The sequence below is a fragment of the Notechis scutatus genome, chromosome 5, assembly GCF_049901735.1.
Source record: "Notechis scutatus isolate UNSWTSFEM ecotype Mainland chromosome 5, rNotScu1.2, whole genome shotgun sequence".
Lineage (NCBI taxonomy): Eukaryota > Metazoa > Chordata > Lepidosauria > Squamata > Elapidae > Notechis > Notechis scutatus.
The window spans coordinates 44,441,328-44,458,513 of NC_142013.1; the positions used below are offsets into that span (position 1 = coordinate 44,441,328).

Genomic DNA, 17,186 nt, shown 5'->3' on the forward strand with positions numbered 1-17,186 from the left:
AGACTTGCCAAGTTTGAAAACCCTTGGACTAGAAGATGACCACCAAGATCCCTTCCAGCCCTAGATTGCTGTGCTGTTTCAAAGAGTATTCTGAAGCCAGGGTTTGTGTCCTTCCTCTCCTTTTTCCTTTCCCTTTCTCCCTCCCTCCTTCCATGTATCTATCTATCCATCCGTTAATCCATATATCTCATTCACTTTCTCCTCCCTCCCTCTTTCTTTCTCTCCCTTCCTTCCATCCCCTTTTTCTTTGTCTATCCCCTTTCTTCCTTTCTCTCTTTTTCTTTCCCTTTTTTCTTTCTTTTTTCTCTTTCTCCCTCTCTTTCCCTCTCTCTTTCTGTCTCTCTTTCTCTCTGTCTCTCTCTTTCTCTCTGTCTCTCCCCCTCTTTCCCTCTTTCTCTTTCACCCTTTCTCTTTCTCTCTTTCCCTCTCTCTCTTCCCCCCCCTCTCTTTCCCTCTCTTACTATCCCTTCCCTTCCTCCTTCCCTCTCTCTTTCTAAAGTTAGGAGAGGAGACCCACCTGAAACAAACACACACATGCTTCCAAGTACCCACCTGAAACAAACACCCATGCCTACATGCCCTGCAGCATTGCTTGTTATGAGGATTCTTCCCGGTCAGTCTCCGGTCCCGCGTTGCCTGAAAAAGCTGGCAGGCAAGGTTTCCAGGTCCAACAAAGGGGCCACGGGCGGGACTTCCTCCCCTCCTCCTTTTGGGACTGGGAAATTCAAGTGAGGCATGTGCTACAGCCTCGCCCCCCTCCCATCGGCAGCTCTGGGTTTGGCTTTCCCAACTGCCTGAAACCTTAACTTCCCCCCACACCAAAAAAAAGACATGGCAGCTATAGTCTTCTTGCAGAACACCACTGCAGTCATGTTCTAGGCATTGACCCCATTGAGCCCACTGCACTGGAGGGGCTTGCCCAAGCAAGTCCGAGCAGAGTGGTGCAGCACTCTGAAAGAGGTGGCTGGAGACCAAAAAAGAGTAACCTCCAGCCACCCCTTTTTCAGTGCAACTGGCCAGTTGCTCTCCTCCTTCTCTGCCTGTTTGTTTTGTATGGCTGAGGAGGAGGAGAGCAGCTGGCTGGTTGGGGAGGCTTCTTGCGCTGCGAAAGAAGCAGCTGGAGACTGAAAAAGAGTCACCGCCAGCTGCCCCCTTTTCAGTGCAACCGGCTGCTGCTGTCCTTCTCTGCCTGTTTGTTCTGTATGGCCGAGGAGGAGGAGAGCAGCTGGCCAGTTGGGGGAGGCTTCTTGTGCTGAAAAAGGGGCAGCTGAACATGTAGCCACCTGCTCAGGGGTGGGATACTACCAGTTCAGCCCGATTCTATAGAACCAGTAGCTCTAAAGAGCAGCAGACATCGAACCAGTTTGGTGTCTGCTGCTCTGTTTGGCTTATCCACCTGCCCAGGTTCTTGACTGTCCTTTATTTCCTGCTTTTTCAATCTTAGCTGCTTTACACGGCACAGCTGAGGTTGAAAAAGCAGCTTTTTCAAATGTTGCGCATCCACGCACAGTGTTTGTCAGCTGTCTGGGCGGCGCAGCTGAGGGCTTTTGGAAATGGTCTACACAAAATGCACTCTCGCCAGGGGTGGGATTCTACCTGCTGGACAACCGGTAAATTGCACCACTGGCTGGCCCCGCCCCGCCCCCTCACTCCTTACCTGGTATGTGCACCATCAAACTTGCCTACTAAGTTGCTATTTGTCCTTTTTTCCCCCTGACTATCAGCTGTTCTGCGGTGCTGGGGGATTTAGATTAGCTAGAAAGCAGGAAATCGTTGCATTTCTTGCTTCTAGCTAATCTAAAAGCAGAGCTGAACCTTCCTTAGGACTGAAGCTTCTATTTTTCAGTGCAGACTCAGGTAGCCGATGGCAGAAAGATAGATCTCTGAGTGAATCTGAGTTTCTGTGAGCAACTCAATCTGCCTGCCTGCTTTGCCTTATTTTGTGTAAAAGTTGCTCTTTTTTTAATAAAAAATTCAATATTTACATATATAGTGTGTTGTGAGTTAATTTTGTGAGTTTGCTTGCAAGCAAATTTTATGTGACAGACTCAGAAAAGTAGATCTCTTTTTTTAATAAAAAAAATTCAATAATTACATAAATATTTATAATATTTAAATACAAGCCATGCCCAGCCAGTCACATGACCACCAAGCCACACCCAAAAATTAGGCCACACCCACAGAACCAGTTAAGAAATTTGAATCCAAATTCTGTACCTGCTGGCTGGCCGGGCTGGCCCGGGCTGGAAGAGACACGTCTGCTGGGAGAAGTAAGAAAGCATGCTCTGGGAGGGAGGGCGGATGTTCCGGGGCCGCTGCACATGCACACTGCTTGTGTAGCAGCTTCACACGCAGTGCACATGTGCAGCAGCCGTGGGACTTCCACCCAAGCTGTGCCACAGCTGCCATGTGGTAGGGAAAGCTAGGAGAGTGACCGGGGTAAGTGGGTGACTGGGTCGGGGGCGTGGCCAGCCTGGGTTTGCCACCAGTTCAGCAACCCGTGCCAAATCACGGCTACCAGTTCACTCAAACTGGTGCGAACCAGTTGAATACCACCTCTGTTTTCAATTAATTCTGTAATGATGAAATGTATAATATAAATGTATAAACTGTTTAGGCCAGAAACTAAGCTAGGATTCAGGTTTCTGGATAGAGGAGCAGGAAATTAGTGATTGGCATCATCGAGTTCACTTTTCTATTCTTTACAATTTTTATGATAGGAAAAGCATGTTAATGTGTTTATGAAATAATATATGTGCATTGTAATTATGTAGCTTACAGATCTATTATAATTTTAATTAGCAACACCAATATATATATATAAAACATAGATACATACACATACACACACACAAATATAATATAATATAATATAATATAATATAATATAATATAATATAATATAATATAATATAATATAATATAATATAATATAATATAATATAATATAATATAATATAATATAATATAATATAATATAATATAATAATATAATAATATAATATAATAATATAATATAATATAATAATATAATATAATAATATATAATATAATATAATATAATATAATATAATATAATATAATATAATATAATAATATAATAATATAATAATATAATAATATAATATAATATAATATAATATAATTAATATAATATAATATAATATAATATAATATAATATAATATAATATAATATAATATAATATAATATAATATAATATAATATAATATAATATAATATAATATAATATAATATAATAATCTACCTTTACAGAATTCTCTTCTGTACCCCAGGCCACCCACAGTTGCTTGTTTTGTGAAATGGGTGATTATATAAATTAGACAAATACATAAATAAATGAACTATCAAGTCAATCTTATCTATTTTAAACTTTTTGTTTGTTTAGATATGAAATACGTGATGACCACACCTTGAAAATCCGGAAAGTTATGGCAGGAGACATGGGTTCTTATACTTGTGTTGCAGAAAATATGGTTGGAAAAACAGAAGCATCAGCAACTTTAACAGTTCAAGGTACTATTTTTTAATATATTAATATCATTTTAAAACTAAAATAGGTAGGTGATACATGGATACAATAAAAGCATAATCTTTTATTATCAAAAACCAGAAAGATCATTATTGATCATTTTTGCAGATTTCTATTATGTAAAGTATTGCACTATGATATTTTGGGTTATGTTTCATAATGTAAATAACGTAAGTACTACAGTATTCTTTAAAATATGTTGTTTAAATAATAAATAACAATAATTAATGAAAGGTTTAATTATATGACGTATTTCTTTGTGACTTACATTGTCTAGGTTTTACTATCATTCAACTTTATAATAACTTTTATATCTCCTCAGTAGTGGCCAAAAAACACTATAATTTCCTAGTGGGGACTTTCTAAGAATCCTGTTAAAGATGTATTATCTACAGACTTGTACATGTTCTTGTCTAAAACAGAAACAAAACAATGTATTTCTGCTTCTTAAGAAACAAGATATTCATTAAAATAACAAATCCAAACTATAGTTAGTAATTTCAGATATCAATAAGAGAACATAGTTTACAAGGGTATTCCTTCTATTGTAGTATAAATGTCTTGCAGAATTCAGAATATATTAAGATAAGCAATGGACACACACTATGTGTATGTGTATGTATATATGTGTATATATGGGTATATACTGTATATATGCACACATCCTGTACATATACGCACACATACACAGAAACTTTCTAAATGTTTATTCAATTCTTTGCTTCCTTTTTTGGCTGAAGGCAGGCAATTATGTCATATAGTTTTGTCTGCAAGACAATTTACTTTGATCATCTGATTTATTCCCTTTTTCTCACAGTCTAGTTTGCACTCTTAATCTCATAATAATATACATTTTTCTCAAAACTGTTTAAAAATCAGGATATAAGATCATACTGTAAGTATTCTATGCTTAGTATATTGAGCTTTTTAAAACAAATACTAAATATGCTACTATAAAAACCAAGGCAAAAACAATGGTCTCATTTTTATAGATAATGAATAAATGTTCTTGAATCAATACCATTGATGTTAAAAACCTTTCTCTGACTCATTTTCCAATTACTACATTCTGTTCTGTAGCATAGAACTAAAAGTTATTTGAGCCCTTGCTACAGTTGTTTTATTATCTGACTGAAATTCTGACCTAGGCTTCCCAAGATCATGAAACAGACTCCTCATCCCAATAAAACCCTTTTTATTTAGGTTAAAGTGAATTCCTCTCCAGCAAAGTCCTGGCAAACAGTCTTTCATGAGATTTCACAACTACAGACCTTTATCAGGAGAGTTGACAGGCCGATACCTTCCAAATGCCATGCTGTAGCAGAAATTACTTGGCAAGAAGTTAGGAACAGATCTTCACCCTAATGAATTGAACTAATTGTGCCCTGCAAATGCTACTCCCCTTTATTCCCTATGGGAGGGGCCATTCACCGTCCATCTGTGCCCTTACTCCCAAGTTGACCCTTGTTCTTTAACTGTTCTCTTCTCCTGGCAGCTCTGCACATGGGAACAGGCTCCAGTTGTTCTTCTGCCCCATTGATCTCTGACTCCAAAGGCAGTTGATAACAATTAGATGGCCCTGGCCCCATCTCTGCCTCCAATGCAGAGCGCTCATCAGAGCTTCTGCAGACTCCAGGACTGGCCCATTTTCCTCCCCAATGTCCTCACTGTCCGTCTGCCACCAGCTCCGCTGGCCGCTGGCGCACCACAACAACTGAAATATTATATACACTAACTTGGACCAAAATTATTTTCATTAAAATTGTACTGTAGTTGCAGTCATTTGATATCATTGTACCAAATTTGAAAAATTAAATGCCCCAAATTGGGAAAGTGCTTGATAGTTTTGAAAAAAATTATTACAGCTAGTTCTCACTTTGCAACAATTTATTTAGCAATTGTTCAAAGTTACAATGTGGCAGAAAAAGGTGACTTACAACTGGCCATTACATTTATGACCATCACAGTGCCCCCATAAAATATGATCTCAATACAGGTGCATGGGAGCTGTTGCACAAATACACTGGTCATCACATTTTCGACCTTCACAGTCAGCTACTGACAAGCAAATTTAAAGTGGAAGTTGGCAGGAAATCACAAGTCATGGTAACATCACTTAACAACCAGATGTGATTTGCTTAATCAATACAACTGTTTGAACTGCAGTTAAGAAAGGTGGTCACAGGATATTTCACGTAACAACTGCTTTGCTTAGCAATTTAATTACTAGTCCCAATAATGGTCATTAAGCAAAGACTAGAGGTATTGCACTTATATGGACTTGTGTAATATATAACTGTATTAAAGATGTTTGACATCAAAACTCTTCAAATACTTGCAAAGTTTTATTTAGATCTGACCTTTGGGAAAGGTTGTGACTTACCACATTTTTTTCCCTTCACTTTGATCAAGACAAGATCTTAGCCAAAAACTTTAAAACATAACTATTCACCTGTAGATTCCATGTACAATCTACTCTTAATTAAACAAAAGTCCTATATCGAAGTCACAGAATTATTAATGGACAACTTGTTATTTTTAATTTATCATGATAAAATCTAACTCTAGAGCCATGATGCTTCCTTTTCAGTAACAGTAGTAAAATTGTATCTGCATGCTATAAGTTGGTATTCCTGAAAGTTCAAAAAGAAAGTTGAGGTAGTTGGAATATTCACTAACCAATATCTGATACATAGGGTTGGAAGGGACCTTTGTGGTCTTCTAGTCCATCTCCTACTCAGTGTAGAACCTCATTTTATCATGAACAAATGGGTTACCGATATTTGCTTTAAAACTTCCAGGGATGAAACTTCCAGTTCAGGAGTCAAGGTATTCCACTGCCTAATAGCATTAGCAATCAGGAATTAAGTATGGATTGCACAGTGGTTGTGCCCATTCTATTATCTAGCAGCAATTATCAAAAGTTTTTGTGCCCTCTTGCTTCAGTGTGTAGAATAGTTTGAAATGGCTTTGCCTTCATAGCAGCTATGAGCATGTCAGAGGCAATGTTTAGTCACACCAGACTAAATCTGATTTTGGAAACATGAGATGTCATCTGATAATTGAGGATACTGACATCTGACTTTTTCCACAGTCAAATCACTTCCCGGTGGAACTGTAGATTGTGCATATCTTGTAGCTTTCAAAGGCAAAATACACATTTGATTTACTTCAAGCATCTGATAGATCATGGAGCTTTTCAAAAGATGCTTAGGAATTTTCTTGACAATTTAGCAAGCAGTTCTGTCATCAATGATGAAAGATGACCAGTGATGCTGATCCATGAAGCCAATTATCAGATTAATCTGTGAAGAAAAAACTGCTGCTTTATCCAGTTTTTATGTTCTATCTGTTCTATGTATTTTTGTAGCTGTTTATGATTAAAGCATTTCATTGACATCTTCAACTGAGCATACAACAACTGATCCATAAAGGCTTCTAAATAAATATGACCTGGGCTTTTGACATGATTGCACCTGTGGGGCCTCTTCCCATTTTCCAATCCATTGTCCTCAATGCAACTAAAAATTAAAAACAAGTGAAAACAACCACGCTAGCATAAAATCAAAAGCAAATAGTATCTGTCTGTGTTCAAGCTCTTGCAGTGGCACTAAGGGTGTTATTTTTCACTCTTACTTCATCTGAATTTCAGGAACATATCCCCTTTTAGAATGATCCAGAGCTTTTGGGGGAAAGTGGGAGGGGGGAGACATCTGCAGACTGTCCAATTAAGTTGAAGGTAAAATCATTTAGATTTCTTCAAATCTGGATACTAATTGGTTAGACCCAGGTGAGAAGTGAGGTAAAATGGGTAATATCTTGCAGTGTGATCTGGAATTTATTTAGACTTGAAAAACCTACTGAAAAACTTGGTTTACAGTTCTTAGAGAAACGTCAGACATAAAGGGGCCAAGTGAGCTTCTGGAGCACTGTATTCAATATTGGGATTCAAAACCTTAAACTTACTAAGTTTTCATCAAGTTTGTGAGATTATATTGTAAATGTGTTTTATTAATTTTATTCTACCATTTTTAAAATGTTTTAAATACATACCAAACAGACTACTTCTGAACAATAAGCTAAAAGAGCTACATTAAACAGCTTTCACAATAATTATATTGTATTGTATATTTTTATTTTGGTCCTTTATTGGCTTTGCTGGTTTTATTGGGCTTGCTCTATTCAGGGACCATGGAGAGGAGCTTGTTAAGGCACACTATTTTCCAAATTGAGTTCTTTACCCAACTAGATACTAAATACTGCCTGGATAGATTATTCTACCAGAAAAGTATAATTTTAGAAGTTTTTGACTTGACTATAGAGAATTGCTATTCTGCAAATATTTAGCCTACTTATACATTTAATTTAGTAGGAATAAGCAAACATCATAATATGAATATGAAGTAGTATACAGCTGAAGATTGTCTTGACTTTGGAGACCTGTTTAGAGATTAGATGAGTCAGATTTCCTTTGATCGCCAATGGCTGGAGAATATTCCTCTGACTCACTGACAGTCACGAAAAACTTGATAAAGCAATAAATTTTCGCTGCTTTAAATATCTCCATGCTAAGCATAATTCATAAATCTATGTATGATTTTCATAATCTTAAGGAATTGGAATGGGAAAATTTAAACCTTCATAAACATTGAACATTAGTAATAAAGCCTTGTCTTTTTTAAATCTTCAAGGCAATGTCCTCAAAGCAAAAATAGAATTATTTTTATAATCCTGGTTTATTTCCATATAAATGTGTATTTTCAGTATCATTATTTTTTTAAACTAAGTAACATTATCAAAAACTAATCACCTTTGGGTGCAATTTGTTAAAAATACTGTGAAAATTTATAAATTCTACTGTGTCATTTATAGTAGCAGTGTATTTAAATTCCTTATTTTACAGATTAGAAACAAGACTTGTAACATCTCAAATTCTTTCAAGTGTATAAACAAGGACACTTACTATCCTAAATATCCATTCAGTACTATGCATTTATTCAGTGAAATCTGGATTATTTGTTTGCTTTAACAGTAATTCTTGTTTCTCTTAACTAATTTTAGTATTTGAAATATTATCACACTTATCAAGGTATATTATATAGACTAGCCTACAGCAGGTATTTATGTGCTAATTATGAACTCATGTTCAACAGTAATTATTTTTTAGTTTCTGCCTAAAAGGGTAAAACTAAATGAGATCCCTGAAAGGCTTAAGACATTCAGAATCTCTTTCTTTTTAGAACTGGATTTCACCATTTATAAATCAACAGGTATATTAATTATTAGCTATTTCACTGATATAATGAGTAGATTACTAGGAGACTTTTAATTCTTTATATATTTCTGTAACAATCAATTATGTCTATCAAGCTAGTGGCAACTCTGTGCCACTATGGATAGATTTTATCCAGAATCTGTAATGATTATATATATCCATATATGTGTACAATACATTCAGTGTTTTTATTTTATTTTATATTTATATATTTTCTATTATTGTTATTTTATATTTGATTTAAATGGGATTATAAAGCATAAAGTTATAAACATAAAGCAAAATATTTGACCACAGTAGTTTTGTGATAATATCTAATTTTTTTATTTTGTAGGTATCTGAATTATGTGAATTTCTGAATGGGAAAATATCTTTGAATAGACTAGGGTTACCAATATCTGTTAAATTATTTGTAAATAGTGGTGGAATAAAGATGCACCCATTAGAAAATTTACTGGAATTTAAATTAACATTCATTTTGTAATGTTTATTAACCTGTATATTAAATAGCAAACGTTAAAATTTGGAGGACTTAATCCAGCTGTTTTCAAATGGAAAATAATGAGAGGAGGGGAAAAGAGTAACTACTGAATTACTGTAGTTTTAAAGAAAATTGACTGCCTAAATGTTTGTCCCCCCTGCTCATCTCTTCACCTGCTCAGGAACTGTATGTAACTAGATAGTTTAATAAAAAATAAGAATTATCCTAGTTTTGGGGAAGAATTTAATGCAAATGAAGGCCAATACCAGCTAAAAAATTGGGATTTTTTTTTTCATATTGTTGCATATATAATAATATACTGAACCATGCTTCTTCTTTCTTGTATATCAGATTTTAAAAATAAAATTTAAAATTATGAGATACCTGCATAGAATCTTATCACTTGTTTATTAGAAGTATGGATACCTTTCACACTAAAGTTTGTTTCTTGCTTGTTCTTCATTTTTCATGCTTCATATTTCCTAGCCATTAAATGTAAGCATTCTCTAAAGCTAAGAAGTGTTCTTATAGTGCCATCTATTTCATGCTGTTTTTTGTAAACCTTGAATATTTCTCTTCAGATAAGTTGCATTTTTATAAATTGCATCTTATAAATTTAGTATTTGTATATAAATTAGAATTTAGTTGTTTATTTACATCATACTTTTTTGAAAAAACAATTTAAGTGATTTAAAAGCACATTCATTTTATTTCATTTCATTTCATGTTTGAGTTGATTTATTCTTTGTTTTATATTTTTGTTTTTCTTTTCCTTTCTTTTGTTTTAGTTGTATCTGGTAAGTTGAAATTTTATTGGCCATCTTCTAATCACCGTTATTCCTGTGACTGGATCATCTCTTCCCCCTCTTTATCTATACCTTTCCATATCTGCCAACAAATCATCCTCCAACCTTCACTTGTACTGCCTGGACAGACCAAAAAAGGCACATTCTACATGAAGTGTGGTAATTTTTGTGGCAAGCATCTAAGGTAATGGCTTGCTTACTTTTATTTTACTTTAATTACTGCATTGTTACTTATTTTTATTTATACATATATGTACATATATATACATACACATACATACACACACACACAAAATACACATATTTTTGAATATGCACCAATTCTTAAAAATAATGAAATGTTCCACATATAAAATAATCATTCTATTTTTCCAGAAATACAGTTTATTCTTCAGATTCTGTTTTTCAATAGATGCAAAAGCCGCGGCAGCGCTTTGCAACGGCAGGTTCCTTTTTGCCTTTCCCTTCCCGAGGCGACGCGGGACTGGGGCCGCACCGGCGGCAGCAACTCCCGACAGCCCCAGCCGGACACCTGAGCGGAGCCCAGGCGGAACTGCCTGTTGCTGCCGTGGGCGCCGCTGCGGGCGCCCGGCTGCCCAAGTAAAGAACATGGCGGCGCCGGACCATCGGAGAAGCGGAGCAAAGCCGGAGACCAGCAGCCGCCTCCCTCGGCGCAGAAAGCCTCCCCCAACCAGCCGGCCGGTCTCCTCCTCCTCGGCCACACAGAACAAACAGGCAGAGAAGGAGGAGAGCAGCTGGCCAGCCGGGGGAGGCCTCCCGTGCTGCGAAAGAGGCAGCCAACGATCTCCGGCGCCGCCCTGCTCCACGCGCTGGCTGCTCAGACTTGCCGGGCCCGGCACATAGAACAGGGCGGCGCCGGATGTTGGAGAAGCCGAGCGGAGCCGAAGCGACCTCGGCTCACGTTGTTTTCTGAGCCCGCGAGCCTAGAGCCAGGGCGCTTTCATTGCACGGCGGAGCTTCTTGTCTCGGGAAAAACCGGGCATCGTTGCTGCCCCCTGAGGGGAGGGCGATTCTGGGCTGCGCGATTGGGGGACTTCGTGGCTTTGGGTGGGTGGGTGGGTGGGAGCGAGGACAGACCGAGTCCGTGAAGTGGGGCTTGCCTGCCCTTGCTGGCTGCCTCTGCTTCCTTAGGGGCGGGGAAGGGGGCTCATCTGGACCAAGGGTGAGTCTCCCCCTCAGTTTCCCCTGAAGGAACTTCCGTCGCTTTTGCCTTCTCCCTACATCTCCGCTCAGGTGTCCGGCTGGGGCTGTCGGGAGTTGCTGCCGCCGGTGCGGCTCCGGTCCCGCATTGCCTTGGGAAGGGTGGGGCAAAACCAGGAGCCACTGAGCCTGAGCCTCCGGTGCCGCTGCTGCCGTTGCAAAGCGCTGCCGCAGCTCTTCCTTTTTGCCTTTCCCTTCCCGAGGCGACGCGGGACTGGGGCCACGCCGGCAGTAGCGACTCCTGACTCAGGGGGCCTCCGAGGGGAGGGGAAGAGAGTGACTCCTGCCTCCCGCTGTCATCATCATCTTCTTCTTTTGGGTTAGTGAATCAATTAAACCTTTCATGATAGTGAGATCGTTTCCCAAATTAATTATTTTTATTTTTGAAATTTACCAGTAGCTGCTGCATTTCCCACCCTCGGCTTATACTCGAGTCAATAAGTTTTCCCAGTTTTTTGTGGTAAAATTAGGTGCCTTGGCTTATATTCGGGTCGACTTATACTCGAGTATATACGGTATATATATTTAAGTCAATATATAAATCAATTTAATATATCAATATATTTTTATAAGGAATAGCATTTATTTCAAATTACAATCACTTAATCACAATTACTTAATTGTGATGAGGTTTACATATAAATAAAATTTGTTATATAAAAGATGAATGAATGAGTAAATTAAAAATATTGAGATAATTCATTCAGCTTCTCAGCATTTGCTATACATATGTATACATACATTTCATATCACGTTTGTCAGATAGTTATGGAATTTTCAAGTTAATATATTATTAAGCACACACTTTGACATTCAACTGAAAGCAGGAAAAATGGCTAAATTAGTCTAATAACAACATAGTCTTTTTGAAAAACATATAAAAGTACTCATATTAATACTTTTTCAACACTATCAAAAATATTCTGAAAATGGCAATGGGTAACAACAGATTCCTTTAATAAACTCAGTGAAAAGATTCAATAGGATATTAAAACAGTCAGGTAAGACAATGAAAAAGTGAACTTTCTTATTGTAGATCCTATAAGAGGAGAATCTATGTTAGCCTGTTGTAGTCAAAAATATGATACAATCACATTGACACAGGAGCTAGCTGTTGGAATTATATGATGCATTTAGAAGACTGAACTATCTACCCAATGACAAATTAGTAAAGTCAGATCAATTCTTAGGAAAGAAATAGAAACAGTACAAAATGTTACAGCAGAACACCCATAGCTTATTCAACTGATGGAAGCTTAACAAAGAAAGATTCAACCTAGAATTAAGGATAAATTTCTGGTCAGTGAGAACAATTGATCAGTGCAATGGCTTGCCTACAGAACTAGCGATGCTCCATCACTGGAGGCTTTTAAGAAGATATTGGACAGCCACTTATCTGAAATGGAATAGGTCTTCATACTTGAGCAGGAATTGGAGTAGAACAGTGGTCCTCTGACCTTTTGAGAACTAAAAGGGAGGTTTTTCCACAGACCGGAAGGGATAAGATTTTGCATGCTACCTGCACCCCACAGATGGGGCTTTGCTTGTTTGCATAGCCTGGTTGCTGGCATGAGGTCCACAGACGGGGGGTTGGGGACCCCTGGACTAGAAACCTCCAAGGTCTCTTCCAATTCTGTTGCTCTGTGCTCTGTAACTGCATTATTAATAAGATACAGCCCATACTGAACATGATACTGTATTTTTTCAGGCATTATCCCCATAGATGGAAATGGACAGCCATCCAATCTGAAGCAGATTTTTAAACAACAATAACATCAAAATCTATTGGAAAAAAATTCTAATATACAAATGAACCCTGCAACAAACACAACCTCCATGTACTTTTCCCCATAATTATATCAACAGTACAATCAGAGATTCCACCAACTACACCTACAGGATTAGACACTTTTACATATTTTTTTCATTAGTACATGATTACATATAATGCATGTACAGATTCTGTAATACATGCCTTCATTTGCCAGCAATGTTCTTATGCCCTCTGTATCAGACAAACAGGACAATCTTTGCATAAATATTAACAGACATAGTTTTCTATGTCCCAAGATATTTTATTATAGACTTCAAGGTAGACAGTTTGGAGAAAGCAAATTGTAATAACACAATTGAGCAAGAGATTGCTAAATTCACATTAAAGAGAAAGAGAAACACACACAGAGAGAAACAGAAACAGAGAGAGAGAGAGAGAGACAGAAACAGAGAGAGAAAGAGAAAGAGAGACAGAAACAGAGAAAGACAGAAACAGAGGGAGGGAGGGGGATAGGAGAGCCTCATCACTATTATTGTTTTAGTATTTATAATCTGTTTCATATGCAACTTTTATCTGCAAAACCAGTCTGTCTCTCCCTTCTTCCCCACCTTATCCCAATTTAAATTCTGCATTAGTTGAACTACTCTGTATTGCAGAAAAAATGAGCTATAACTCACAGAAGTTTACCCTTTTAATAAAATGATTTTGTTAGATTAATTTTTGTAAAATTAGAAAAGTTTTTGCTTTTCTCATAATTTGAAGGAGAAAAATCTGCATTTTTTTTGACCTTTGCTTAGAGAAACAAAACAAATCTACCATAATGCATAAAATGATACGACACAAACTGGAGAAGTTGGAACTAATATGAAGTTCTCTATCAAAAGCTTTCTTGGAAAAAAATTGTGTAAAACTGCAGATTATAAGGACAAAATGTAAGAAGAGCTACAGGCGGGCTAGCAGTAGTAGTTCTGAATTAAAACTCTCAAATTTTAGGAGAAAAATCAATCACACTACAGCTAAAAATAAGAGGTGGGTTTCAAATTGCTATATGTTTTTAAATATAATCTGGATAACCATCTGTAAAGATTAGTTTAATTTCTTTCATTGAGTAGGCATTCAACCATGTTATTCAATTCTATTACATTAAAGTCCTTCAAATCAGACATTACACAAAACCAGAAGTAGCTTGTTATTTGTACCAAGTTAGGCTTTTTATATCTTATGGGATCTTACTGTAATATTGACATAACCTTGAGGAGTTTTTTGGTAATATCATGTTGGTGATCTAACATATTTCTAAACTCCTGATTGAAATCAGATCTCTAAATATAGTGGTGTGATATTTGTATATGTACACATATATACGTATGCATGCACACGCGTGCACACAATCTGCCTTAATACCAAGGTTCAGAATACAAACCTACCATTTAAAAAAATAATAAAATGGAAGTTTTGTAAGAAAAGTAGAGCAGGTAGTTGACTAGTTAGTTGGTTAGTTTTTGAATTGCTCCTTTGAAATATGTTTCTATTTCTTAAAAATCATTCATAAAATGATAGTCAAATAGTTTACCTTCACTTGTGGATCACATTATAGTTTAACTGTGTGATGTTAATGAATCTTGAAAAACTCTGTATATCACATAAAATGATGTAACTACGTTTTAAATTTTTTTAGCTGTTTTCCTGTTCTTTGACATTTGCATTTGTATGCGGTTAGGAAAAATTGTTGACTAATTTTTAAAAAAATAAGTTCTCTTAAAATTCTAAAAAAACAAATAATGTTGATATGTCACTGTAAAATATTACTATGTGTGACATTTTTGAAAGACTAAGAACTATTTCAAGTTGGCTTAGACTTCTATTGGCTTCTGTGATACATTTGTATAGATTATTGGCAGCAATACAGAATATAGACATAACAGATTTCTTCCAAGAAGTCTGTTTTGCTTTTTATTGTTCATATGAACTTTAACCCTGACTTTACCAGATACCAATCTGACCCTGCTTACTTTCCAAACCCAGTTATAATCACTATTTTGCCACCTTTGGGGTCCTTCATGTATCATTCTAAATGCTTGATGTTCATATGCATGAAACTTGATTGAATGTAATGGCACTTCCCATACTTTGCCATATTTGGAATAATTTCAAGAGAATCCAGGAAGGAGATGCATGATGAAAGTTGTTCTATCAGTCTTCTTATAATTATTATCATTCTTCTTATTCTCATTGTCATTATTTCTATTATTCTTGCTTAAATTTATCATATCTGTCCACTCCCAAAAACTCTGAGTGACCAAGATGATCAAAATACACCATTAAAGTAATTAAAACCTAACAACAAAACTTAACAGCCCAGACTAAAGAGCATCCAAATAGACAAGAAAGAAAAACCCAGGAGCTTCATAAATACACTAATCCCAAGATCAGACCTAGATTTAAGGCCTTGGGTGCCATATATAATTCTGGAGTATGGTCTTCTAGTGGAACACAATGTTGATGTAATTTTCAATAGACAAAGAAGGGAGAGAGTCAAAGCATTTCTTTCAGATGGAAAAAAAAGTTTTTACTTTTTTTTCTTTCCTTTTTGTTTCCCTTTATTTCATTTTGATACTATTCACTCTTTCTCTCTGTCTCTCTCTCTTTCTGCACATGTTAGTTTTAAAAGGCTGCTTTTTATTTATTTTTTTCTCTATTCCAGGTCAGTTACATTAATATACTTAACTGCCATAACTTAATGAAACCAACGTAATTTTTGACATTTTGTTTACCATTCCACGTAGTGACCATTTGTATAAATAAAACAGTTTGGACAATACTGGCAGTATTTATAATATGAAGATGAACAGATGTTTCAGATTTGCTTAATTTATATGCAAGTTTTGTTTGAAGATGTTGACTAAGTAAATCAACAATTTAGTCTGTTTCACTATAGCTTTAATTTCATTCCTTTTCACTAATTACACACACCCTCACACTCACACAAATTAAATGACTACAATTTATATATCAGCATTTCTAAGTCTTTGAGTTAAATTCAAAAATAGTTGGTATCCATTTCTACATCAAAACCAAATCTATTTTTAGAAGCTTTTTAATTGATAGAAATTCTCTGTGTCCTTTGGCAAAAAAACCTAATAGGAAACATTTTTGGGAGTCGGCATAAAGGCTATAATTTTATAAGCTAGCAAGCAAGAATATGTTAGTTTTAGCTATCCTTTGTTATTGAACCATTATTGAAATGGAACACAGTCTTCATCATAAAAAGAAAAGTCGTTAGAAGTTAACCCGCAAGATATGAGGCAGCCTTCTTTTTAAATGTCTAACCTATTTTATTGTTTATTTCCATTAAAGTTTTATTAATGCTCTACATTGCTGAAGCCCTCCCACACCCACTAGTTTTGTAACCAGAGATTTGTGTATGTTTGGATTTCATTTATTAAGCTCCATTAAATTTTCAGCTGCTTTTCTTATTGAGGATAGCAGCAATTCTTTAAACTAACATGGCTAGAGAGGGGGGGAAAAGAAGAGTTATCATCTTTCTTAAACATTTAACAAAGCAGGCAATTAAAGACATACATACAACAGAGGCAAAAAAGAAATAGCCAAGCTGCCTGTGTTGTATGTCATTTTTTACTTGCTTTGTTTCTGATAAAATAACTCTTGAGCATGCCCTAGCAACAACAAACTGGAACAATATATGTTCAAATTGTATATTTCAGTTTCCACATGGAACTTTAATGTCAATTTCTGAAACAGCTAACAATTAATTAAACCATGTTAGTAATGGATAATTGTGGTTTGACTTCATTTCTCCCTCAGAGCCACCACATTTTATTGTTAAACCTCGAGATCAAGTGGCTACATTAGGTAGAACTATCACTTTCCAGTGTGAAGCAACTGGGAACCCTCAGCCAGCAATATTTTGGCGAAGAGAAGGAAGCCAGGTAAAATAAACTGCAATTACATAATGTAAATTATTAATGAAGAAAAGTATGAACCCAATTTCAATATGAAATCAATCTTATGATTGAATCCCTATTAAAGGGGAAATAATCTGTAGATTCCTGAGCA

General features: G+C 36.2%; 1 protein-coding gene across 5 annotated transcripts in view; it reads left to right on the forward strand.

The window, feature by feature from the left end:
• The window catches only part of ROBO1 (roundabout guidance receptor 1), a 314,654-nt gene that overhangs the window by 251,223 nt on the left and 46,245 nt on the right, over positions 1-17,186 (forward strand). For all 5 annotated transcript variants that reach the window (XM_087966632.1, XM_026664097.2, XM_087966635.1 and 2 more), the window contains exons 6-7: positions 3,409-3,536; positions 16,935-17,059. In XM_087966632.1, the coding sequence (XP_087822758.1) occupies positions 3,409-3,536; positions 16,935-17,059 (253 nt within the window). The remainder of the gene's footprint in view (positions 1-3,408; positions 3,537-16,934; positions 17,060-17,186) is intronic.